The 26878-nt window shown below is 40.7% G+C and overlaps 1 protein-coding gene and 1 long non-coding RNA gene across 4 annotated transcripts in view; one reads left to right on the top strand and one right to left on the bottom strand.

Annotated features, from left to right (window-relative positions):
• Nucleotides 1-9009, top strand: part of UBE3D (ubiquitin protein ligase E3D) — a 50470-nt gene extending 41461 nt beyond the window's left edge. For both annotated transcript variants that reach the window (XM_053381370.1, XM_053381369.1), the window contains one exon: nucleotides 8395-9009. In XM_053381370.1, coding sequence (XP_053237345.1) covers nucleotides 8395-8407 — 13 coding nt within the window. In that variant the 3' untranslated portion in view covers nucleotides 8408-9009. The remainder of the gene's footprint in view (nucleotides 1-8394) is intronic.
• Nucleotides 1-26878, bottom strand: part of LOC128410295 (uncharacterized) — a 42711-nt gene that overhangs the window by 8320 nt on the left and 7513 nt on the right. The window contains exon 3 of one of the 2 annotated variants that reach the window (XR_008329448.1): nucleotides 23075-23186. The exons of the other annotated variant lie outside the window; for it this stretch is intronic. This is a non-coding gene — a long non-coding RNA (uncharacterized LOC128410295). Of the gene's footprint in view, nucleotides 1-23074; nucleotides 23187-26878 lie in introns of those variants that run through there. 2 annotated transcript variants of the gene reach the window in all.

Raw genomic sequence — 26878 nt, 5'->3', positions numbered from 1 at the left:
GAAGGCAGCAGCAGAATGAAAAGCTGGTGAGCTGGTAACTGGGGGAGACCCAGTGGATTATTAGTTAATTTTGTCTTTCCAATCTGTTTAAGTGTGCACTCTCTCTCTCTCTCTCTCTAACACACACACACTGAGGCTTTTCCTTTTTGTGTGTGTGCTGTGGTTTAAATTTTTTCATATGGAACATATGTACAGCTACGTTTGCTATATTAGCTGAGGCATACAGATATTTGTGGTAATATTGCCTTACTGAAAAAGTACCGTATTTTTCGCTCTATAACACGCACCCGACCATAACACGCACGTAGTTTTTAGAGGAGGAAAACAAGAAAAAAAATATTCTAAAAGAAACAGTGGATGTATGATTTTTGTGGTTCATGCTGTGGCCACAGACATGTGATCTGACAGTGAGTCTGGAGTAGCCCAATGCAAAACTCCTGAGGATCCATGTGGATCCGTGCTTTGTAACCATGTTTTAAGTAGGGAGGGAAGGAAAAGCACTCAAGGGACAAGGAGCACGCGTGGGGTGGGTGGAGAAGGATGCTGCTAATAATGCAGAAGAGGGGTTTAAGGGGAGAAGGCTCCTCTCCTGTCCACTTTGCTCCTTTAAAGCAAGCAGGCTCTGCTTTTCTTCCTCCTCCCCGCTCATCCCCGGCTTAGCGAGCTGAAAAACTTTGCTGCTATGTAGCGATCTGAGTGGGGAGAAGAGAGGGACAGAGAGCCTGCTTGCTTTTAAGGAACCAACTGGACAGGAGCCGCTTACACTCGTGTAAGCGGCTCCTCTCCTCTCCCGCTTTGCTCCTTTAAAGAAGCAGGCTCTCTGTCCCTCTCTCCTCCCTACTCAGCGGCTCTTCTCCCACTTTGCTGTTTCAAACCGAGCCACGGAGGAGGGAAGGAAGGGGAACCATGGATCCTCTGCTCACGACTGCAGCAGATCCCCCCCCCCGCCATCCGTAGGCATTCGCTCCATAACACACACAGACATTTCCCCTTACTTTCTAGGAGGAAAAAAGTGAGTGTTGTGGTGCAAAAAATACGGTAAGTCTCTTGTTGGAGTCTCTCCCCCCCCCTTATTCTAGATCACTGGCAGTGTCATTAGAAGCAACCCCAGTGGTCAGACTTAGACATGGTTGTACCTTTGGTGAAAAGTCCTAGTGACACTCTCACACTGTTTATTTGTTTGTTTGTTTGTTTTCATGGTGCACAAATGAAAAGTGGCAGCAGGAAAATTATGCCCCTCTCTAACCCGGCTGCATGGCATTGCTTTGTGGTAAGGCTAGATCTGGATAGGCTTGTATACAATCCCTTGTAGGTCTTTGTCACTCATAATCTGACAACAACACAGGATGAACTGTTTATAATATGACTGCAAGGGATAAATATATACACATGCTCAGAATAAACTGGAGTTTTTACATGGCCATTAAATGCCTGTTTTTAATAAATTGATTGCCCCCCACAATTTAAAAGCTTTAAGCAAGTGGTGCTTTTGTTAATCCACACAGGTTCAGTTTCAAGCCAAATATTGCAGTTCTCTTAGTGCTGTTCTCATGTCCAGGACTATCCAGTATTCCTTTCCATCACTAATACACCTTTTTGAGACCTGGAAAAATAAATTATTGCACAGTCTATTCAGACAGGACAAAACAGTAGGTGAATATGGAAATCCTGTCACTAGTGAATTGCACATTCCCAGTGAAAACTGTTAGGATTCCTGCTCCGTGTTTGCAGTCATGAGATTGTTGTCTTTAACATGACGGTGTATGTTTTCATTCCACAGTATGGGAAGTGACGGAGACAGGATGTTTTGGTATTACTGTGTTCCGTGAAGTGGAACTATTGTCGTTTGTTTTCTCTCTTTGCTGTCTGATGAGAAAGAGGAAGGAGCCAAGTCAGAATGCTCCAAGTGTATTGTATGTAAATAAAAGTAGATTAGCCAAAATGCTATGCTACTGAGTTCTGTTACGCAAACTGCGAATACTCTGCGGATCCCTAAGTGTGCTGATGCTTCTTGGTATCAGTCGCTGTGATGTTTGGGCTGAAGAAAGCTTTTGAAGCTCCCAAATGAACGGCCAGGAGGGAGAGAACATGCCAGAGTCAGACCATGGGACAGATAGGCAGGGAAAGGTCCCCCCCCATCTCTGCTTTAATGTAATAGTGTCTACCTTAAGAATTCGGTAACATATTTTTGAAAGGCTTTCTGTCACCCTATTTAAGAATTAAAGTCAGCAGCAATGTGTGTTTTGTCTTTGCTTTCCTTCTGGCCATGTCTTGGCACGCTTATGTTGGCATTAGCAAAAGAGGCAGTTTAAAGTAAACACGTGCAACTATTGATCTTCAAAGGAATACCATTTTGCCTTTTACCTAATATCAGCTGCCTAGGGGAGTAAAAGTGAGGGTGTCTTAATCCATAGATTTAACTTTGGAAAATAAAAATAAATGATGTATGATGTGGTCTTACGCTGAATTGGATTACTGATACCACCCAGCCTAGTTCTGCTGACTTTGATCAGCAACAGCAGCTCTCTGAAGTTCTGAGGGAGAGGTCTGTCCCAGCCCTCCTGCTGTAACTAGAGTATATGCTAGGGGATCCCTAGCTGGCGGGAATTGTAGTCTAGCAACATCTAAAGGGTCACCGGTTCTGTTCCCTGGTCTACCTTATTGGTTAGTTAAGGTGCAGTTCAGTTAAAATTGCTTTCTTAATGGCAGACAGTATGAAATTTAAAGTGGGGTGCATCATATGCATTTCCTAATGATCCTACCTGGCCCTTGACATCAGCCCCAGTAGGATCAGACAGGAGTGGATCAAGGGCAATACTTTATTTAGTGGTGGAACTCCTTTACTGGCAAGCTCCATCATCATGCCTCCTCCTTGGCTACTTTTCAAAGGGCACTGAATACTTTCCTCTTTCACAAGGCCTCTTATGAAGAAATTCTGATTTCTGCACGTGTGATTTTTGTCCTGTGTTTTAATATTTGATTTTTCACTGTATGATTGATGTGAACTGCTATGGAAGGATTTGTGTTTTGAAAGGCAAAAGAAATCAGTAATGTGAACCCCTCTCCTTCAATCTCTTACATTCTTTCTTTTACCTTGAAGTAAATGTATATTTCAGGAGCTGTTCAAAAGCAGCTTATTTAGCTAATTGTTCACAGCCTGCCTTGGAAGCTTCATTGTTTTCTTGCCGCTTTGGTAAGGACCATGTGACTCATGTCAAGTCTTCATGTGTCTCCTCGTGAATTGCTTGCCCTTTTCTTAGGCAAGAGGGCAGTGTTGAAAAAATAAATCCATTTCTTTTATCTCATTCGAGCCAGGCATTCTGTTTGCCACCACTGTTCAAAACTTTGGCTTTTCCTTTGACTTTGAGCTCTTCCTCACCTTCTCATTCATTTCTTGTATCAAAGCATCTCTATTGCCAACTCCAAAGAATAGTTTCTGTATGGCAAACTTGGAAAGCCTTGTTTTCTTAAAACACATTGCTTGTCAAGGGGAAGCTTTTGCTTCCCAGCTTTTCTAAGCAGAAGCGATAATGGCTATCAGCTTGCAAAGTTCTACTATTGGGAGTTATAAATGGAATTCACCTTAGAAGTTTTAAATGCTCTTTGGAACTGCCTTCCCCTTCCCTCAAACAACTTCAGTTAAATTTGCTTTACTGCTAGAATGCCATATTACGTTTTCTAGTTAGCTGCATCGGAATATACAGATCAAAAGATCATGAAGTAAATATGAGTAGGTGTTACCAGATGACTAGTTGTCTGAGTTAGAAACCACAAGTGTAGAAAGCTGGGGTCGTGAGTGTTGTAGACGTATTCTCTTTAAAGCTGCAATACAACCATTGCATTTTGTAGTGAATCCCAAACAAGAAACAAAACTTCATAAAGTAGGGGTAGCCAACATGATGTTTATGTATATATATTGAATTATGCAAAAGGAGAACAACATAATAAATAACGTCAACATAGAAAAGTGAAAAAGCATTAGGAAATCCTCAGTATGCTACCCAAAACTTTCCTGTGTCCTGTTTGGTACTGCTAGCTTTTTGATTATTAATGCTTGAGGTCTTCAAGCCACAGGATTATGGGAATCCCATTCCGGGTCCTATGCAGTAGCACTGTGCTATATTCACTAACACCCTCCAGCTATACCCTTCATAACTAGCATTCTGCAAATCTTGATATAATACTTTCATTTATAGTCACTATATGCATATTATTTATATTCACCATAGTCACATTCCATAGTGTGTGTATATCTTATGTTCTTACTGATATTTATTTAAAAAGTGTATTACTCCCTGCTGGGATATGCAAAATACTGAGCTTTTGACTTTTGTGTTTTTTTGCATTTGCTTTGGTGTGCGCTGTGGGTAAAACCTCAGTGCCTAGGACTTGCTGATCGCAAGGTCGGTGGTTTGAATCCCTGTGGCGGGGTGAGCTCCCATCGTTCGGTCCCAGCTCCTGCCCACCTAGCAGTTCGAAAGCACCCCTAAGTGCAAGTAGATAAATAGGTACCGCTTTATAGCGGGAAGGTAAACGGCATTTCCGTGTGCGGCGCTGGTGCTGGCTCGCCAGATGCCGCTTAGTCACGCTGGCCACGTGACCCGGAAGTGTCTTCGGACAGCGCTGGCTCCCGGCCTCTTGAGCAAGATGAGCGCGCAACCCTAGAGTCAGACATGACTGGCCCGTACGGGCAGGGGTACCTTTACCTTTTACTTGGTGTGCTCATTGTGAATTGCAGCCTTGGTAGAGTTTTTATTTTTTATATTAAAAAAAAATGTAAGCATCCAGATGTTGTAAGAGCTTTAGGAAATCAGTATCATCATTGCATTGGGAAATGAATAGGCCATCAAGAATTATAACAGTACTATGTGCTGAAGGACCTTGTTTTTATGAAAGGAAGGAGATACTTAATTGTATTAGAATATATTTTGCTATGTTCTGGGTATGAGAGGCGCTTCCTTCCCTTTATAGTTCTTAGTTTGGGGGGAGGGAATGTGGTACTTGTGGTCCTCCAGATATTGCTGGTGTATAACTCACGCCATCCCTCACTGCTGTCTCTGTCAGCTGAGGCTGATGGGAATCTGAATCTAACAACATAGAAAGGTTCACAAGTTCCCCATCCTTAGGAATTTGTGGAGTAACGTCTGAACAAAACATTCCTTCAGTTACTGTCCTTTGCTTCCTTGCTTCCTTGCCCCCTCCCCCCTAATTATGGAGGCACTTAATAACATCCAGGACTTGTGGAGCTTCCCAGCATGCTCAGTGGCAATTAGAATAACATTGGCATAGGGGGGATAAACTTTCTGTGATTCAAGGCAGTATTAGGTCTGTAATTGCCTGTGCAGATGACACATCACTGTTCCAGAGATCACGAAAGAAGGTGGCGGGGGTGGGGGGAAGGTCAGATTCCATGTAATGAGGCTTTTCCTGCTGTGTTACTATAGCCCTATGACTATTCTTCCAATTCTTCCCCTCCCCCTTGTAGTTTCAGTAATCTCTTCAAAAGGCAATAAATTATTTGGACACCCCTCCCCCGGTGATATTATTCATTTATATAGATTTATCACCTGCCCTGTTTAGTAGACTCACTGTTGAAACTAAAAGCATGAAACTCTAGCGAAATGGAATAAAAAAGTTCATCAAATTCAAACTCTGCTGACTTGATCCTAAACCATTAAAGCGAGAGCAACCTGGTTGATTTTACATTGCTTTTGAAATGTCCTCAGGCTTGTTAGTACTCAGGCCACTTCAGGGTCAAGTCTGAGGCACCTAAGTCCAACAACTTGCTGAAGGTAAGCAGGTTGGGTCCTGTCAGTGCCTGGATGGGTGACCACCTGAGAACCACATGTATGCCACCTTTGGTTCTATGATAGAGGAAAGGAAGGATATAAATTCAAGAAAATGAATCTTCTCACTGAAACTGCCAAACCATTTTCAAAGATCACTTGGCCTACTTCAATTTGTCTTCAGTGTGCGCACACTTATTTTCCCCCTCTTGGAAAATAGAATTATGATAAGTTTATAGTTGTATCCAAAGGACACCTTTTCCTATGTGAAACTGCCTGTCAGTTCAGATGTTCTGAGGTCCTTTTCCAGGTTCCCGCTTCCCATTTCAGAGTCTAGGGTGGTGACTACTGGTGAAGAGCACTCTGGCTGTGGAACTCCCTCCAGGTGCTCATTAGCTTGACCCTTTCATTATTATTGTTTAGGCACCATATTGTATGCTCTTGCCAAGGACATGTATCTCTGTTAACATCTGAACCTTACTCATATGTGTTCAGGACCCTGAATGTTTGGGGAGAATTTTGCTCTGGTGCTAGGCTAATCTCGTCCCTCTGTTTTGCTGGAGGATAGGCTGCTGTAAGATCAGCAGACTTGGCATGGGAACTAGCATGTTTTACCAATTATATAGGAACACAATGTGGGTAACGCTAGAGACTTTGGCTTGGTATTAGAGTGCCCTTGTAAGTTATCCAGGAAGAAGGAACAGACGACTCCAGAAATTTTACAAGGTGCATAAAGGTAGATAGAATTGCAGATCTAATTATTTAAGGCTGTACCAAAGGAAAGGGGAAAGGAGAGAAAAGCGAGGGTGGCAGCAAGCTAAAGGCAATTGTGCACTGATGCTTCAGTGCTTGGGAGAAGAAGGAAGGGAATGTTGAAAGCTGATGAGAGAGGAGGATGGAGGCTTAGAGTGAGAAGGAGAGAGATGTAGAAATATTAATACTACCGTACTTTCTTTATGACCTGTTGGAGGGTGAGAAAGTTGATAAATCCTCATTTTCAAGGCTTTGTTGAACAGAGATGGTGGCATTTGACACCCAGACCAGGGTTTCCAAGAGAATACTGGGCAGGCTAGCACCCTGTCGGACCATATTTAAGGAGTAGACACAGTCCAGAAAAGGAAAGTACATCATAAACAAGGGTTCAGATCTACAGGCAGGCAGAGAGAGAAACAGCTGTGGGCAGTGTGAATGCCAAACAGGATTCTCCTGAACTAAAAAGAACAAAGACTAGAGCAGTTATAGAAAACAAAAACTAGGGTGGCTGCTGAAGGGGGAATTTTCTGGAGAACCAAAGGGCTTTTCTGAATAGAGCTGATTTAATCTGGATGGGTGTTGAAAGTCAAAGGATTACGCAGAACTCTCAGATGCCAATGGCAAGCAAATTGTTTTCCCGATTTCAGTAGGAGCTGGGGGAACCTTGGCTTTTGTGAGTCTAAGATGCTCCTTAGATTTGGGGGGTGGGGAAGGGCCAGGATCCTTTCTTGCTCATGTCAAAAGAGGTTGGCAACTAGTCCTGCAAGCACACCCTGTTCTTGCCAGTTGACTGTCATAGACGAAGGCTTTTAATACAGAATGAGAGATGTAGGAGACAAAATGGAGGCAAGCTAATGTTCTCTGGCAACAGTGCAGTCTTACCTTGTCCGCCTGTGCTATAACTGCACTTAGCGGCCAACGGCTTTGGCTGCTTTTATTTGTAATTGTACTGCTGGTTTTTATTTTCATTTTAAGCCCTGCAGTTGAGTGTTTATTATGCTGCTTGTTTTATAAGCCAAGTTGTTTTAGAGAAGAATGGTAGGGCAATAGAGTGATTAAATCAACTAGGTGCTAAAATTCAAAACATTAAAATACTTTTATATTACCATACTTAAAAGACTAAACAGTAGATAATTAAGACTTCCAATCTATTTGTAAATTCTCAGCTAGGCTTCTTCTGCAAAATCTCCTGTGATGCTAGGTCTTTGAGGCTTATTAAGTTGCAAAGTGGAACTTTGGCTAACTCAAAGAAAAGAGTTCTTTGTACTTTAGAGCACAGTTTGTCATGCAGTTCACATCATTTTGCATGTGAAGTGAGAACGCCGTTTCTAATCTATTTTCACAGAAAATGTTGAACCCAGTGTTTAATGGGTCATATCTTTGAGCAGAATGTTAGTAACAAATTAAGGGAGGGCAGGGAATAACATTTATTTGCTAAGATCAGTTTGGGGCCATTTCCCCTTATACAGTCATACCTCGGGTTAAATATGCTTCAGGTTGAGCGTTTTCAGGTTGCGTTCTGCGGTGACCCGGAAGTAATGGAACGGGTTACTTCCGGGTTTCGCCGCATGCGCAGACGCTCAAAATGCCGCCACGCTCATGCGCAGAAGCGGCGAATCGTAACCCGTGCAGACGCGGGTTGCGTTCTGCTCAGAATGCGAACGGGGCTCCAGAACGGATCCCGTTTGCATCCAGAGACACCGCTGTAAGTGATAAGGGGGCTTCTCTGTGTTCTCTACTGGGCAATATGTCACGGATAGCAGCGTTGTTGGGGGGGCAGGGGGTGTCAATTTTTTAAAAACAAATTTTACTGTGCAGGAGCTAACTTCTTGGGTATGTTTTGTTTCCATTGCAGGTTGCATTTTTGAAGATGTGAAGGAACCTGGTCTGATCCTTTTGAAAATAAATTCCTGTCAAGATAACCTTCAGCTACAAAGAATTGTGGATCTAAGTTACCAAGTGGGGATGTTTTTTTTTTTCTTTTTCTGAAAGTGATTGTGAAGTTCCTAAGCCAAAGGAAAAAAGCAGTTAATTGTATATTTAACTTGCTGTTTGTTGACTTTGGAGTTTGGAGAAGTTCAAAGAATGTGATGGAGGCAAGTTGGTCAAGCAGAGAGGCCAATTTTGCAAGGCTTGAGTTCAGAGAGCAGCTTAATTTGGGATGTCTGGAGTCTTTGAGATCGCTTGTGAAGAACTACTAATTCTCCAAGGAGAAGTCAATTATCTTCTGCAGCAACTGAAGCTTTAAAAAAAATAAAAATCAAGGAACACACAGTGGCTGACTTGCCCTTCTAGGAAACAAAATCTTCAGAGCTTTGTGAGCCCTTGACCTAATGGAATGTGAGTGGGAAAGGGAGTGACAGAGGGTGGGGGAAGGTTTGCCTGCCCACTATTTGTGGCTCAGATTCTCCCTCAATGGAATCTCACCCTCAGCAGAAAAATGGTTTTCAATCCCTGCTTTTATGATAAATTTTTTTTTTTTTTGGTAAACTGTGAACCCCGATTGCCAAGAAAAGCCTAAAAGTTTTTAGATTTAAAGGCAGATTATTCCAAGGTAAGGTTGGTTAAAGGCTGGTCCCTGCATGTATTTACACCACTTGATTTCTGAGATTAATGTGTGAGCTGTCTGCATTTAAAAAAGCATTGAGTCTGAGATGATATTGAAGTGATGGAGCTGAGACAGTGTGTCATGTGCTGGATCAACAGCAAATGTTCAGGGTGCTGGGTTGCAGAAAGCATCAGTGGGACTTAGTTACTCACAGAAACATACTTGCTGCAAAGAGAGGCTGACGCGCCACAGGGCTGCCGTGTAATGTATTAGAGACCACCATATTAATAAGTGCCCAAACTACCTAAGGCTGCCCTTGTTTGCAAATTTGAATGGTTTTCTCCCTTTCAGCTAAATGGGAACACAAGGCCATGTCTGCAGAAAGGTTGCAGTGTATTTTGTGCCTCGAAAGCGCAAGGTATAATGTATTACAGAGCACTCCAGTGCACCTCCTGAGGGCAAGCAGACCCCCCAGGAGCAGCACCGTATCAGGGGTTGTGCTGCATGGCTTCTCTGTCTCAGTTGCACATGGGTCCAGCTGTAGTGTGGAATGCATGACTGATTGCTCATGAAAGCAGTGTGTAATTGACCCATGTAAAAGTTCCAGTGCACATAGACAGATGCAAATCAGTGTGCATCCTTATCATCAACAAAGTTCCCAAGTAGTCATTCCCAATAATTTTCTGTAAATGTGCAAAGGACTACAACATACATCACACTATTAAGATGGCATTTTTCATGTACAAAATTGTGTCCTGGCACTTGGCAGAGAATTCCATGGAACCTTTTTTTTTTTTTTGAAGTTTTACTTTATTTTAGCCCAGCACAAAGGTGAGTGTACACAGCAATTCCATTGCACGGCTTGTGCAGGCTGTTTTCTCAGATTACCAGACTTGCCCTTTAATAGACTTTGATTTATGTGGTCCTAATAAGAGCGGAGCAGGCAAAGGCCTTTATTTGAGCATTGAAAAGAAAGCAGATATGGGACAATTTACAGCTTGCGCTTAGCTGCAAAAAAGGTCTTTTGCCAAATGACTGAGGAAATATATTTCAGGCTGATGAAAAGCCACTAAATCTGGAGAGCTTTAAAAAATAAATGGCATTTTAAAGGGGAAACTTGAGCTGCTGTTGTAGCTCATCCTTACTAATTATTAAAATCCTATTTTGAAGCTGTGATTTACAAACATAGTTTGACTGTTGTGAGTTCTCTTCAGTTTGTGAAGAAAAAAATGTCAATTCCCATCCTGCAAATGGATATGTAGAAGACCTGGATTTTTTGCAGCCCTCTGCTTACTCTGCCAAAGAAGTAATGGGGAATCTAATTTGTCATCACTCACGAAGCAAGAGGACGTCTCAAAATGATGCTCAATGTAAAAATAAATTTGCCATTTTTCTTGAAGGAAACAAATGATTGACCATTGTCAGAAATTCTTTAGATCTCCCACAAGATCTCTCAAAAGTAATGAGAAGCTTGTTTAGGATGGAATTTCACCTGCTAAACTTTTTTGCATGGGCAATATACAACAACAGGCAGTTTAAACCTTATAAGAGAGGTGCCATAATTCGCAAGATGCTTCATATCTATAGTTTATACCTATGTTTATACTTTTACCTTTGGGGAAAGGAAATCTGAAGGGAGAAAAAATCAGGATTTGATCCAGAATTAGTACCTTACATTACATTATTACAGTGATGGGAGAAAGCATAATTACTTAACTCTGCTTTGGCATCTCGGTAATGGTTACCTGTTTGTGGAATGCCTTCCCTGGTGACGTGTGTATGTCTTCATTAACTTTCAAGAAAAACTTTAAAACATTTCTATTTACTCAGGCATTTAGTGGCTAAAAGATACTGTTCCTGGAAACCTTGAAATTATTAGCTATGAGGGTATGTTTTAAAATGTTTAAATAGGTCTTTAAATAATTGTATTTAAATAACATTCTTACCTTATTTTTAATAGCACAGTTTTACTGCTTTGTATCTGCCGCCCTTGGCTCCTTTGGGAGAAGGGATGGGATGGAAATTTAATAAATAAATAAAACTCTTCTCCTTCCTCCGACCCTGGTTCCTGTCTCGAGGGAGGTACACAAATTTCTGCCCCCTCCCCCTGGCTCAGCCTTGGGGGGGGGGGCTGCCTCTGCCACACACTCCTTGGAACTGTGCCAGTCCCTGACAGGTGCCTTATTATTAAAAAATTATCACCATCTCCACTGGGTGGTTACTATTTCCTCATTATTATTTTTTTCATTTTTGAAAAGGGAGGGTTTTTCAGAATTGCTTCCCTTCATTGTTCTCTCTATTTGTCAAAAAGCTGCTTCAGGAACTCTATACCCAAAGGGATTGAGGAACTTGAAGCTGTTTGGCCAGGGCTTCCACATGAGAAGGTTACAGTGAAAAATGATTTCTGTCAAACGAAAACTGATTTGGCATCATTAAATATGGGCAAGGTGGTTCACGTTGCGCAGGCAGTCAGCCACATGCCGGTGTGCCCATAACTTTCAGAGCAGTTACCTGGCAGAAACATCCCTGGACTCTCATCTGTGAACACTTGTTTCCTGTCAAATTATATCCAAATATGCTCTGTTGCATTGACAGTTTTGTCTTTTTATTTTTGGCCCTCCATCTCCTTGTGCCAAAATCTCTCCTTGAGCCTTAAGTAAATTTTCAGTCTTTTATTTTCCCCAGACCAATGTTGATGTGATGCAGTTTTTTAAGTTGCCAAATGACTGCTAGAAGATATTATGTCCCAGTTCCAAACATGCCTGTATAGGGTTGAAGCTTTGTTTATTAAGGATCCACAGTGATTATATACAGCAGACCCACTGCTCCAAAGGAAATTATTCTGTGCTAAAGATCTTAGAACTTTTTATTTTAAAGCAACCTAAATCCCTCTATCTTCTTTTTTTAATGTTGAATTTTAATTCTGATAATTCCAAATTCTCTCAAAATAGACAGCTCTCCCGAGTTTTTGCGCGTACATTGACCTTTGAGACGATCAATAATGGTTTCTTCTGTTACTAGTCACAAGGGGATTACCTGGTATTTAAAACAAATGGAGAGTGTAAACCAGTCTAGTTTTACTTAATTTTAAGTGTTGTTTCCAATAGTGTCTCAAGATTAAAAATAATTGATGAATAAGTAAACATGATGGTTTAAGATGTGTTACTTCATTGAATCAATCTGTACGCACGTCCTTGAGAAGCTGTGCAGGTATGACTTTAACTGGACTGAACTAGTGCAGAGATGCAATGGAATGCAATTGTTAAGGTTGGACTGTGACATTGACAGGCAATAAAAGATCCAGGTGGCTACAGGCAAACCAATTCAGTAGGACTTGAATTTAGAGTTTAAACATTTTGTAGGGCAAGACAAAGTCATCCTAACCTGTGGTGACTGCTTGATGAATGCTGTAAGTTCAAAAAGAAGAGGGAAGAAATGAGTTAAGAAAAGCAATCTGTTATGCATACTGCTTAACCAGGTAAGTGGAGCTAAAGAAAATGTAGGGTTCTGTTGTTGTTTTTGTTTGTTGAGCAATAATTCATTTCCAGTGGTTTTGTACCAGGGATAAAAAAGCAGGTGATGGATAAGTTTTCCTCTCTCCTACATAATCATGCCCCAGTTTCAGAATTAATGCTTTTGGTAAGCGCTTACTAATAACACTGAGCAACACTGTCTAGAAAGTAGGATAAAAATACACCAAAACCAGGAAGCATCCAGGGATGACATGCAAAAAAGGGAAACGAATCTAAACAATTGTTAAACTTTTTTTTGTGTGGTTGAACATCTTAGAATGTATTATAATAAAAAAGTCTAGTGAGTCCCCTGGTAAATAAAGTTCAGACAGCTGTGTTTGCCATGAAATATTTAAAAGTACAGGTTGAGGTGGTCCTCCCACATGATTTTGCCATACAAGTTGTTTTCAACAACAGAAACTTTTAGATTGGTTAAGAAACGAAGAAATGGGTACGGTCTTTGAACTTAGCTTTTTATTATTTTTTAATTTGCATGTGTCACTGTTTCTAGTATAAAATAGGTTTTATTATTAATATTAGAATGTGTATTTTAATAAATTAAAGTTTTTATACTTTTTATGTGTGAACAGTTGTTATTATATTTTTAGAGAAGCCCTTGACAAAGGCATTTTTGGCTGAATCATGTAGGGCACATTGTATAAATAAATAATCCGCCCCTTCTTTCTTTCTTTGGTTATCTGTGAGATTCATTTCTCCTTTTTACTCTGTCTAAAAACTGTATTTTCTGAAATGCACTCTCAAATAACTCATCTGGAACATTTTGCTTGGAATGACTTCTCAGGACATTTTTATGCTGCTACTTCTCTCTCCTCCACAAAACCCACCATAAAGTTCTTGGCACAGCCCATTACTGTACTTATCCCCTGTTGAAACTACACACCTAAGTACATATGACTGAACTGAACATACGTTCCTTACCCTTTGTACCTTAATTCCTTCTCTTTGTCAAATCATAGACCAGGAAAATACACATGGTTGGACTCCCATCAACTCCAGCCAGCATGGCCAAGATTCATGAAAGGCACCATGTTGACTACCTATGCCTTAGACTATAAATTACTTGTGGAAGGGGCATGTCATCTTGCTGTTTAGTCTACAAAATGTCATACACACAAATGGGGCTATATGGGGGGAGCTGGAGCTCAGTGGTGGAGCACATACTTCTCATACTGAAGGGCGCAGATAAAATCCCTTCATAGACCCTCGAGAGCTTCTGCCAGTCAGCATAGTAGAGAATGCTGAACTAAGGGGATCAGCTGTATAAGACAGTGACTCCTATATCTACCCAACAATAAACGCAGAAGCCTTGTGTACCTTGATGTCAGCAAAGCATTTCTAAGCACTAAATACTTTCTGTTTGAGATCACCTAACTAAAATATGGACATTTGCAATATCTACTGTTATTTTCTATGTTCTTGAATTTGCTGCTTTTTTATTCTGTGTGATAGACACATCTGTGCCAGTCACAAGACTCCATATTCCTATACCAGCTGGATCCTCATGCGATGAAATATATTACCTTACAAATTTTGTATTATTCCTACAGACTAATACAGTGATAAATTTTTATATGATCTTGAAAAGGAGGGCAGATTTGCAAAATAAAACATTTCTCTTCAACCAGATCTTTGGCTGATTAATATCCTTGAGCCTTTTAAATGTGTTTGTGTAATGTTTTGTTGTCTCTGTTTTGACTATTTGTTCTTTTAACTTGTGGTTTTATCTTGTGAACTGCCCTGAGATTTTTTTGATGAAGGGCAGTAAAAGAAAGAAAGAAAGAAAGAAAGAAAGAAGGAAAGAAAGAAAGAAAGAAAGAAACTTTAAAGTTAATTCAGTACTGGATAACTCCTGAGTTCAGACTGAAACAGACCAATTTGTCTTTTACAGGGGGAGTACATTGAACTGTGAATTCTGATTATTCAAGCATCTGCACACAGCCGTAGGGATTTCTTTTTTTAATTAAGAAATGCAGCCTGCAATAATCTTATATGAGTACTGGTGAGTCGCATTTAACTCTAAAGTCATTAGGAATGTTAAAATACCATGTACAGAGAGAATCTTGAGTCTCAGAATGCACCAACACTGAAGTTACTGTTTTTGCTACTTACGTTTGTGATATAGTGTGCGACTGTTGTTCTAAACAGATCGTGATGGAGAAGCATCTTAAAGAAATACACAACCAAAAAAATGATGCCAGATGCCATATGACAATTTTTACAGGATTCAAAAAGGAAGAATGGGCTAGGACTGTCACTGCTCTTAAAACAAAAAGACAGGATCTCCAGGTGGTGACCTGTCTACTCATGACAGAAGACAGTTTATTTTATGGTTTATCAGTCTCCTTGTGCAATAAGCCTCTGGCTACATATACCAGTATATATATTTAAAGGAATTATGGTACCCAAACAGCAAAATGCAAATGAAATGTGAGATTTTTATCCCCATTTGTATTGTAATGTGGGGAGCTAAGCTCTTTAAATTGGCAGTTTTCAGCACAGTATCACTTAACTCTATTGCACACATGCCAACTTCTATATCTTCTCAGAGCTGGCAGGAGAGATAAGGTACAAATCAGATGTGCATTATAGATGTGTCAAATCCACACTGATGGCAACTGCAGAAATTTGCTAGGCACAAGACCCCCTCCCCCACCAATTTGCCATAACAGAAAATCACAAGGCCAATCACTATTGGAAGTCTATTAATTCAGGCTGTTTTCTCAGAAGAACCATGACTGTGGTGGTGCCCTAAGCCAAGCAGAAAGGATGCGTGAAGTCCAAACAAACACGATGAACCACCTGATCTTTCCTGATTTACTAGAAGTTGCTCAGGGGGCCCTGTATGGGCTCTGTCTGTAAATATACGGTGCAGGCGCCACAACTGAGAATGTGCTTCCAAGGAGACTCCTCCCCCCTTCCCACACACATCAGCTCCTGGTAGTCTCTAGGCCAGACTTCCTCAAACTCAGCCCTCCAGATGTTTTTTGAGACTACAATTCCCATCATCCCTGACCACTGGTCCTGCTAGTTAGGGACCATGGGAGTTGTAGGCAAAAACATCTGGAGGGCCGAGGTTGAGGAAGCCTGCTCTAGACCTAGTGGGGCAGTTTGTGGCTGGGGCGGTTAGGTAGGCAGGATCAAAGATTCCATATGAGTAGGGCCAAGAAGGTCACGTGGGAGGGGCAAAGTTGTTCTGGTTTTCTCCCCATCCTCCTCCCTTGCAAATATATGGATACTAAAGCATTACAGTTGCAAAAATAAGTAGCCCCTAACTAAACTGAAGAGTGTATTACCTTGATTTAAAAGAGGCCCCTCCTATCACAACTTCTAGTGTGGTTTAATGTGACAATAACCATACATGTAGGTACACGAAGACACACATACATATGTGCACACCTCAAATTAGTGTCTGGTGATCAGGTAAGTCTTAAGACCTTCCCATTTTGCCAGACCTCTGCAAGGGATCTAGTGTACAGTTGTATCCAATGGTATATGAGTGGTGATCTTCTTGCACAATGGGGCTTCCTCCAGAGGCTTTCCAAAACTGCTGCAACAGATTTTGAGGTGGGGGAGAGACGGCCAGAGAGAGGAGGGGACAGTTCCACGGAAGTTCCATTGTGCAAGTGAAACATCAGTATTTGATAAAATATCCATAGCCTCTGGCTGACTTGTTTTTGTTTATTATTACTGTACTAATTTCTTTCATCGACTATGTTGGATTTTAATCATTATTCTAACTATTTTCGTTGATGTCCTTTTCATACTTCTTGCTTCACTAAAATACCATGATTGTTACTTCATCTTGTAACAGGACTGCAGTGGTTATATTTGCAGCTGTGGATAATTTCTAGCCAAATTAGGGTTGCCGTCTTTTTTCCTGACACAGTTTCTCTGTCAGCCGCTTGACAGCAATTAAAATGGGATTTTATTGATACAAGAATGTCCCAATACACTCCAGCCTATTCCAACCTATTTCTTTGGCAGATACTGCGCTAATGTAGCTGCATAAAACATTTCAATTTGGCATTCCTGCCTAAGGTGCTGGAGAGAATCCATATGAGCAAATTCTGGGCGATTTGATTCCTCCCAACAGCAAATAGTTTGGGGTGTTAACAGAACTCAACGAAAACCAAGCTCAGTAACTGATGAGTAACTGAAAGAGTTTCCACAAAATTGTAATGGAACCTCAGCAGTTATGTACAGCTTCCACATTCTATGTGTGTCTTAACATAACAAGTGCCACAAATTTCTCAGTAATGCTGGTAAAGATGCCAAGCTCTTAGCCAAGCAATATCCTCAGTTCAAAATGCAGGGCTTCTGCAAGAAGCAACATTCAAAATTTTTAATAAATTAAAAATCAAATGTCCTTACCATATATTAATTTCCTTTATAAACAATGAAAATACATGAATATTTGTGCAGAAATGACTGCACAAACTTTATTTTATTTCAATAAAGAAATAATAATTGTGTTTAGAATCCCTTACTATATTATTACAAATAACTTTTCTGTTTATATATTCATTGCAGATGCCTGAAGTTCAAAGACTGGGGGCATTAACTGAACCAGTCCTCTTCCTAAGTGTAATATTTTAACATAATATACAAAAGCTCTTGAGAAGTGGCTCTCAAAAGTGCTCGCTGGAAATCACATGGGTGACACACCTCAATCTATATCAAAAACACTTAATTCAGTTGCATCTAAATGCATTTTTAGAACTATGTTATGTAGTCCTTGTGTTGCGACTTTCAAATGCTAGTATTCATGAGTTTTTCTCCAGTGGTTCAGTATGATAAATGATGTTATGCATGCTAATTGAGTCCATATATCTCCTTAATATCTTAACTGTTTTCTGGCATTTCTCTGACTTGGAAATTCATGACTCAGCATTTGCTCACACTGTGCGCAGCACAGTGCTTCCTTCCTATTAACACATCTCTCATTTTAGTTATCAGCTGGGAGTTTGGGTTTATAAGGATTTCTGATAAATGCAACAAACTATATCATTTTAATTATTCCTTGTTTTGTTTTTTGTATGGCAGTAGTTTTTACTTAGTTATAAACTTATAAAGCAAAGGCATTGTTGATAACTCTGTAAATATTTACAATCTGGATTCCTTGCTGATCTAAACTGAAATATTTTGGATTTATTTCGAAGATTTACTTCATAATACAACTAGGAAGAGGGCACTTTACATACACAAGCTGCAATGTTATCATCAGTTGCCATTGCCACAAAAGTATCTCATCCGTACTGCTCCAGAAGTATGCCATTTAGACTATTTCCACTGTGGCTGCCACAGGCATCTGATCACACCCAAATGGGCTATAGGGGTGAGGTTTGGGGGAAAGGCTTTTTTTTTTTTTTAGTGTCAGTGATACAATTGCAGGATGACAAGTGACGCTGACCCCTTTCAGGCCCTTGTAATCTTACAATCTTTATTGTAATTATTTTTTCATCTTATTACCATGCAAGCTTGTTGCCATAAACAGCTGGCATATAAACATTTGAAATAAAATAAGCAAGTTTGGTTATCTATTTAAATCAATTTATGTGGGGTTTTCTTCATCCAAAGCAGCATTTAAAGATATAAACTGAGCACTTAAAAGGAGTATTTCCATTGCAATGTTTTTCATTCATGAAGTATGCAGGAAACTCCATTGTTACAATGCTGTAGTGCTCCTTAAAGCCACCCATTTTGCTTAAAAAAACATGAGTGTAAGGGATTTACATTCAAGCAACTTAAGTCCTTGCACCCCAAAATTGATCATTCTACAGTGGTACCTCGGGTTACAGACGCTTCAAGTTAAACATGCTTCAGGTTACAGACTCTGCTAACCCAGAAATAGTACCTAGGGATGAGAACAGAAATCGTGCACTGTGGCAGCAGCAGGAGGTCCCATTAGCTAAAGTGGTACCTCAGGTTAAGAACAGTGTCAGGTTAAGAACTGCCCTCCAAAACGAATTAAGTTTTTAACCTGAGGTACCACTGTATAGAGGGACAAGGGTGGCGCTGTGGGTTAAACCACAGAGCCTAGGACTTGCTGATTAGAAGGTCGGCGGTTTGAATCCCCACGATGGGGTGAGCTCCAGTTGCTCAGTCCCTGCTCCTGCCAACCTAGCAGTTTGAAAGCACCTCAAAGTTCAAGTAGATAAATAGGCACTGCTCTGGCGGGAAGGTAAATAGGCTTTTAGGAGGCCCCTATTCTCCTCACAAAGGGACGCGGGTGGCGCTGTGGGTTAAACCACAGAGCCTAGGACTTGCTGATTAGAAGGTCGGCGGTTTGAATCCCCATGATGGGGTGAGCTCCAGTTGCTCAGTCCCTGCTCCTGCCAACCTAGCAGTTTGAAAGCACCTCAAAGTTCAAGTAGATAAATAGGCACTGCTCTGGCAGGAAGGTAAACGGCATTTCCGTGTGCTGCTCTGGTTCGCCAGAAGTGGCTTAGTCATGCTGCCCACATGACTGTACGCTGGCTCCCTCTGCCAGTAAAGCGAGATGAGCGCCGCAATCCCAGAGTCAGTCACGACTGGACCTAATGGTCAGGGGTCCCTTTACCTTTACCTTACCACTGTATATGCTTTACAGGCTCCCAACCCAAGCACCTTTCAATATTAAATATTGCACAGGGAAAACAACAGAGGAAAGGGGCTGAAGTGGAAATCAGCAAACAGGCTGGGGTAACCTGTGTGGTCATTGCGAAATTCCCTAACAGAAGCTAGGCAATCATGTCCATTGCAAGAACATCTGTGGCAAACAACCGACTCCTGCAAAGATCTCCAGAGTTTTACCGCTAAATCCCCTGAGTTACATGTGTAAATTTCAGTGGCAACACTCAAATTTGGTGCCCCTTGACCTCTCACACTCCATTCTAAATAATAGTTGTGGCATCTCCTGCAGCGCTCCTGAGGCTCCACATCCCAGTGTGACTGAACTGCTCACACTCAACTAAACTAAATTCACCTCGGCTGGATTCCAACAACATCTGGAGGACCACATGTACGTTTCCACCAATAATGCAGTTTCCAGTCACCTACGCAATATTACTCAGCAAGCATCCTGCTACCATCAAACTCTATGTATTTATGTTCCCAGCAACAATATAAACTTTTCATTTTCGGTTGTATTGGTTCAGAAGAATGTCAATGTATACCTGTTATTTCTTCTGCATGAAGGCCAGTCAGACTGACAGTAGTGCCAGCTGCTGTCTATCAATGTGCATGAGACTCTCTTCAAAAGCCCACACTCCTTTTTGAAGCATCTCAAATTTTAGGAATGGAACTGACAGAGCAGCAAGAAAATCACAAGTCTTATGTCAGAACTGCAAACATGGTTTTTTTTTTTTTTTGCAGGGTCTCTCACAGTCTCCCTCATAGCCCATGCTAGCAATATATTTTTGGTGAAATTGAAGTTCTCCAAGGCTTATCACTGAGGTTGTTGATTGTTTAAAGGCAAAAAGAACCTGTATGAGAACACACACACTATGAAGTGAGGGTGAATAAGAGACAATATGAAATGGAAGGGAAGCTGGCTTTGTAAAAAATATTCAGAAGGCAAACATTCATTAGGAATAACATTTTACACAAATGCAGTCTAACGGTCATGCAGCGTGTGGTTCTAACTTCAGCCTAAACTTCAGAATTCTAATGACTATTGGTCAGGGTATGCTTCTATCTGCAGCTGCAACTAGTCTGTCATGTCAGAGCTATTCCTACAAGAATTGGGACACTGCTCAGAAGCTGAGCTCATTATCCTTAGGTGTGAGATCCCTTTATTGACCTGTCCTGTTTCTGCAGCTAATAGAACTGTCAGCTCTGCTCTCAGTCTCACATCATCTTTACCAGAAACCTGTTAGTAGCTTTGAAGGAAGCATGAGAAATGGGACATTCCAAGGGCACAAAACTTCTTAAAGGAACATGAATTTTTATGCAAAGTGGAAGTCGTCTCATAATGAATGAAACTTTTTAATGGATACCGACAATTAGAAATCTTAATTTTATATCTATGATGAGAAATGCTGGCAAGTCCTTTGACTTTTTTGGTGTTGCACTTAAGATTGGTACTTTCAACTTTTTTGTGAAATATGTTTTTATTAAATATACACTTTCAATGCAATGCAATCCATATCAACATAGAAAGAAACCCCATTGAGTAAGTGGTTATAGGACTGCCACCTGCATCCATTGTTTTAATTTAAACAATATGTCAGAACTGCGCTTTCCACTTCGGATTGTCATCACCCATATTACAGTATACTAGAATGTGACCGATGGTATATTTCATTTTACTGCTGGTGAACTATTTCTGCTATTCAGAGCTAACAAAGCAGCTCTCCTGCAGCATATTTGTTAGGCTTCTCATGCAATCTGGGTTTTTAAACAATAGACTAGATTTCAAATGTTGCATATAAGCTTTTGAAAACTAGGGTGATTAGTCTTAGCCAAATACTCAACTAGTAAAGGTAAAGGGACCCCTGACCATTAGGTCCAGTCGTGACCAACTCTAGGGTTGCGGCGCTCATCTCGCTTTATTGGCCAAGGGAGCCGGCGTACAGCTTCCGGGTCATGTGGCCAGCATGACTGAGCCGCTTCTGGCGAACCAGAGCAGCGCACAGAAATGCCGTTTACCTTCCCGCTGGAGCAGTACCTATTTATCTACTTGCACTTTGACGTGCTTTCAAACTGCTAGGTTGGCAGGAGCAGGGACTGAGCAACGGGAGCTCACCCCGCCGCGGGGATTCAAACCGCCAACCTTCTGATCAGCAAGTCCTAGGCTCTGTAGTTTAACCCACAGCGCCACCCGCGTCCCTAATACTCAACTATTTGATATTAATTGATTTTGAAGTCGCATATAGGTTCTTTTAAAACAAATTCCTTATTAATCTTACTCTGTTGGTGTCAGTCATTATTACAACAGTGCTGTTTTGTTGTTTAAAGTTTCTAGCCTGCTTCAACTCCCTTTTCATAAAAATATTTGTAAGATGTAATTGCTTTTCCAGTCTTTGTTTCAGGAAGCCTTGTTCCTACCCACCTCCTGCTGCCACATTTTGTGTGTGTAAAATGTCCTGGTTTCCAGTTTTTCAGAAGCAATTTAATGCATCTAACTTCAAAAGACAGTTTAGTTCTGTACTAATGCTATCATCAGCATTTATACATGCAATTTAGTTGTTCAGGTGATGCTCTGCTGCTCTGTTCAGTTTTGCAACTGTAAAGTTGAAAAGCAGCTTATTAATAGAGGTAAGCAAATCACTGCTAAAATTGTAGAGAGTGCACTTCAAAAGGGTTTGCAAAATTTTGAGTGACAAGCTCAGCCTGCTCTCCTTTTGTAAATTTGACTCTCAGGCTTAATGTTATTTGGCATTTTTTAAAATAGTGAACATATGTATCTTTGACAGTAGGTAACCTCTGCAGCAATAAATGCCTTTGATAAAGACAATGCCCCTTTTAAAATGACGCACTAAATATGGTGTGTCCACTTCTGTCCTCTTAAGTGCTTAACTGGAGTGACACTTGCTTAATAGTTACTGGGTGTGAGATATCCTCTTAGTCATCATGTGATGCCTATAGCAGCCTTGTCATCTTTCTAGATCTTTCTAGCATAGTTTTCTGCATTCCAAGGACACCCACAGCATTAAAAAGGACCTTAAGAAGCACAAGCTGTAAATGTCTCAAAGTGACTCTGCTGTGGTGGCACATGAAATTGCATGGACTCTTGAGAGAACTCCTAATGAAAATGTAATGTAAAATAAAATAAGCAGACATAAGGATATACTGGTTTTTTTAGCTCTTGGGTTACTCTAGTGAGTCCTAAAACTGGGGTTGTTCCTTGGACCCAGTCCAAGGTTTTGTTTTACCCTCTGTGAATTGAAATTTTGCCCCTATCCCAGTGTCTTATTTTAGACATGAAAATAGCATTGAAATTGAGGAGGCCCTGTTTTCTCACTTCACTTTTACCGGTAATTCCTGTCACTTCTTTAATCTTTTACAACTCTAGGCACCCAAAGGAGATTAAAAAAAGCTCTCCATCGGGTGGCAACAGCTCAAATTATGCACTTCTATATGTCTTCCCCCAAAGTACAAGGGGTGGCTATCTCTCCCCAGAAAGGATTCTTGTTCTCTTTGTGCTTCTTTGTTGCATATCTTTCAAAGCCTCATTTGATAGTGAGTCATATCACCTAGATAATGCTCATAAAGCTGTTTTTAAGTTGGTTGTAATGAGAGGAGAAGGTCACCATCCCATTTATGATGGATGTTTGGCTCCATTATTGGGACGAGAGCTCTCCTTTCTCCTCCCTGAAGCTACTAACATGAGTTTGACCAAACTGCAGGAGGCAGTGGAAGACAAGAGTGCCTGGTGTGCTCTGGTCCATGGGGTCACAAAGAGTTGGACACGACTTAACGACTAAACAACAACAACAGATAAAAGCTGAACAAAATGCTTATAGGCATGTGTTTTTACTTTAATATATATGGGAGGAGGGGAAGCGCCTCTAGACTCAGTCCTCTCTTGCCACAAAACCAGCTGATACTGTTCTTTGATTTGTATCGCTTAAGGCTCAGGTGTTTCTATTGGAGGCAGAGACATAGGGAAACATGAAGCAGAAAAGCAAAATTACTCGATCACAGTGCGTTAACAGAGATTCGTTTAAAAGACGGAATATATATTTGACTGAGAGCTGCTGATGCTCTGGCAGATTGAAAATCATGTTAGCAATGTGGGGGCATGTCAAGATAAATGAAGGGGGGGGCACATTATGGATGCTTTTCAGAGTGATTACATTTTTCATTTCAAATTCCAGCATGTTTGTTCTGCATGAAAGGCCGTTGCAAGGAGTCCTGGTTACCGCTAATTGATTTTAACCTCACAACTCTATAGGAAACCACAGATGTTAGCTGCTTCATTGCGGCATTCAAATTTTCTACGATTCTCACAAAAGGTTCAGGGTAATTGCAAGATATGTCTTGTAAAACCAGGGATTACTTAAAGCTATCCACTGAGATTTGTTGCATGGAAATCATTAACGTTAGGCGTCCAAGCCCATTAAATGAAACAAACCTTTTATATTTGTTCTAGCATCCCTGTCCCCCACCTCAGGTTGAGAAGAATATCGGATATTAACTTAGAACAAAGGAAGAATGAAACTCCCTCTGTTTCTTTCACTCAGAGCAGAAAGATGGCTATTAAAGCACTTCTCTGGGCATCGCTAATTTGTTTTCTTCACACATAATAATAAAAAGATGCTTGCAAGAACCTAAGAATTCCTTATGTGCATGCATTTAAAACTCATCTTGGTTCATACAAAAACAGTCATCGCCATAATTCCAATGACATTTCACACTAGCCACTAATCCTGAAAATATGGTGTGCCTGAAAAGGCATTCCTGATTTAAATCTGCCTCCCATATTACAAACAAAGTTACTGAGATGGTCTAAATTTTTAAATTTAATTTAAAATATTTTTACCTAGCATTAATTAAGATTAAAGATGTGTGGAAACTCTGTTAAGAAATTGTAAAAATCTAATGTTTCCATAATTTTTTTCATAGGTTTCCCTCCAATTTTGCCTTGAATTTTACTGTGGAATTTGAAAGTAGTTCAGAAATATGTGAGCTCACCCTGTGCTCATTGAGAGCACCGAAAGCTATTTAACATCCTTCAAAATAGTTCGTGGATATTTCACTTGCACAGCAAGGCTGCTACTAGGTGCTTAACAGGCTGCTTGCATAGGTCCATGACCCAAATTCACATTTCTTTGCATGTACACAATGCACATTTAGGCTGACTTTTGGAGGGAAGACTGCCAGAGCTTTACTTGAAGATGATCACTTTTAAAGGGTCTAAGAAATCTCTCAGAGTCCAGGACACATGGAATGATCCCCCAATGAGACGCACATTATTTTCTTTTAGGAAAGGAGCACCTCTTCCAGCAGGCCTTTGGGTGACTGACGTAATTTAGGAATTGTTTTACTGCTGTTTCTTTTTTATTATGACTTGTATGGAACTAATCGTGTCTAATCTTTTATGTTGTATGGCTATTATGTTTTTTGATGCTGTAAATCATCCTGTGACTTTTGGTGAAGGAGGACACAGAAAGGGGAAAAATATATTTCTTGGTGAGCAGGTATGCATTAATGACAGGAATTCAGCAATGGGGGCAAGTTGGGAGTGAGCTCCTTGTTTGGGTGCTCACTTTCCCCCCTTCCTCTGATGGTGCTTTTTATTCCTTCCTAACTAAAATATGAGCAGGATACTTTATTTGCACATAACAAGAGGCATCCAGAAAACAAAACAAAAAGCCACCAGAGTACCCAGGCTCCATTTCAGATGTTACCCACATATCTGTTTGAAACTTTAAAGAGGCTAAAGCAGTGCTCTAGTTACAGAGATATCCAATCTTTCTAGAGGTTGGAGGGCATTCCGTATGAACAGCCTTCTGGAGATTTGCTGGTCTGTTTGGAAGAAAAGTTTAATTTTAGCTTCACTTTATAGATCTATTGTTTTCCCTAGGGCAGGAGAAACCTATCCAAAAAAGGCAACATATATTCAGAGGCACAGTTCAAAGAAATGACTTTTGTCATACTGAACTGGAAAGGATTAAATGTTTGCTAGGATGTTCAATCAACAACTAAATAAGGGTGAAATCTGTCCATGAAAATAGGGCCATGGTGAATTATCTAATGAAGGGGTTATAAATATTCCACTCTGAATAATGAGGCTGCAATCCTTTCTTAATATATATATTCTATTAGAAGCAATTTATTCCAAGTACAGGTAGAGTGACCATCTGCCCTAGTTTTCCAAAGACATTCCTTTATTTGAAGAGTTTTAAAGTAAGGAGCCATTAGAAGGTAGAGCAGGGACTTTGAAATTGCCCATCAACAGCTCTTGGAAAGCAGAGTGAGGCTGTGCACACAACTGTAGCTTTAAAGCACATTTGAAACACATTCTTTCCCTCAAATAATTCTGATCACTGTGTTTTAGCCCTCACAGAATTACAATTGCCAACAACCCTTGAGAAACTTCAATGCCCAGAATTCTTTGAGGGACAAAATGTGCTTTAAATTTATATTGTGTACACATCACAATTTGGTAGACAAGTCAATTAGTCACAGCTTTCCCATCTAATGTGAGTTGTACTGCATTTTCTTTTTAAAGTGTAGTACTGTAATTATAAAGGTAAAGGGACCCCTGACCATTAGGTCCAGTCATGGCCGACTCTGGGGTTGCGGCACTCATCTTACTTTATTGGCTGAGGGAGCCGGTGTACAGCTTCCGGGTCACGTGGCTAGCATGACTAAGCTGCTTCTGGCGAACCAGAGCAGCGCACGGAAACACCATTTACCTTCCCGGCGGAGCGGTACCTATATATCTACTTGCACTTTGACATGCTTTTGAACTGCTAGGTTGGCAGGAGCAGGGACCGAGCAACGGGAGTTCACCCCATCGCGGGGATTCGAACCGCCAACCTTCTGATCGGCAAGTCCTAGGCTCTGTGGTTTAACCCACAGCACTACCCGTGTCCCTTACTGTAATTATAAAATTATGTAAATTATGTAAATCTGTACATGCAAGATTTATTCAGTCAGTCTTTTTTTGTGTGTGATCATTTTCATATATTTTTTTGGCAATGTGTAAATGGCCACCTTATGAAACAGCAATTACAGTGCAGTCCTATGCATCACTTGTAGACAACCCCCACCACCTTCAGTGCAACTCCTGAGAAAGAATGAACAGATGTTAGATGAATGAAGAGGAGAGAGAGTGTTGTGTTCTTGTGTGAATAGATTGGGATGGGGGAAGAAAAAGAGAATGGATGGGGGAGCAGAAAGAAGGGGTACCCCCTCACTTTTTCCTTTGAACCCAATCATACTCCCTCAAACGAATGCAACCCTTAACTCCAAAAGGCTACCTACCCTTGTAGACCTACATGTCTACTAAGATGTGTAGGTCCTATTGAATTTAATGAGGCTTACTCTCAGGTGAATAGAAATAGGACTGCAGTCCTAAATAATTCCTCTTTGGTGAAGAAAATGTTATACAATTGCATACCACTGACCTCAGATCTTATCTGCCACTATTCAGATCCAGGGTGGAATTCCAACACAAGAACTAGGAATGCCCTTCAATTCAGTGTAAGTACACTATATGTCTTTACTGCAATAAACATCTAAAACCTGATGAGTGTTGTCAGCACTCACATGCGATAGTCAACACCAGACAAATGAATTGAATGTCCAACAGCTCAGAGATACACTAC

This window comes from Podarcis raffonei, chromosome 3 (assembly GCF_027172205.1).
Source record: "Podarcis raffonei isolate rPodRaf1 chromosome 3, rPodRaf1.pri, whole genome shotgun sequence".
Taxonomy (NCBI): Eukaryota; Metazoa; Chordata; class Lepidosauria; order Squamata; family Lacertidae; genus Podarcis; species Podarcis raffonei.
The sequence above is the reverse complement of the archived record's forward strand: the minus strand, read 5'-3'. Positions and strand labels throughout refer to the sequence as shown.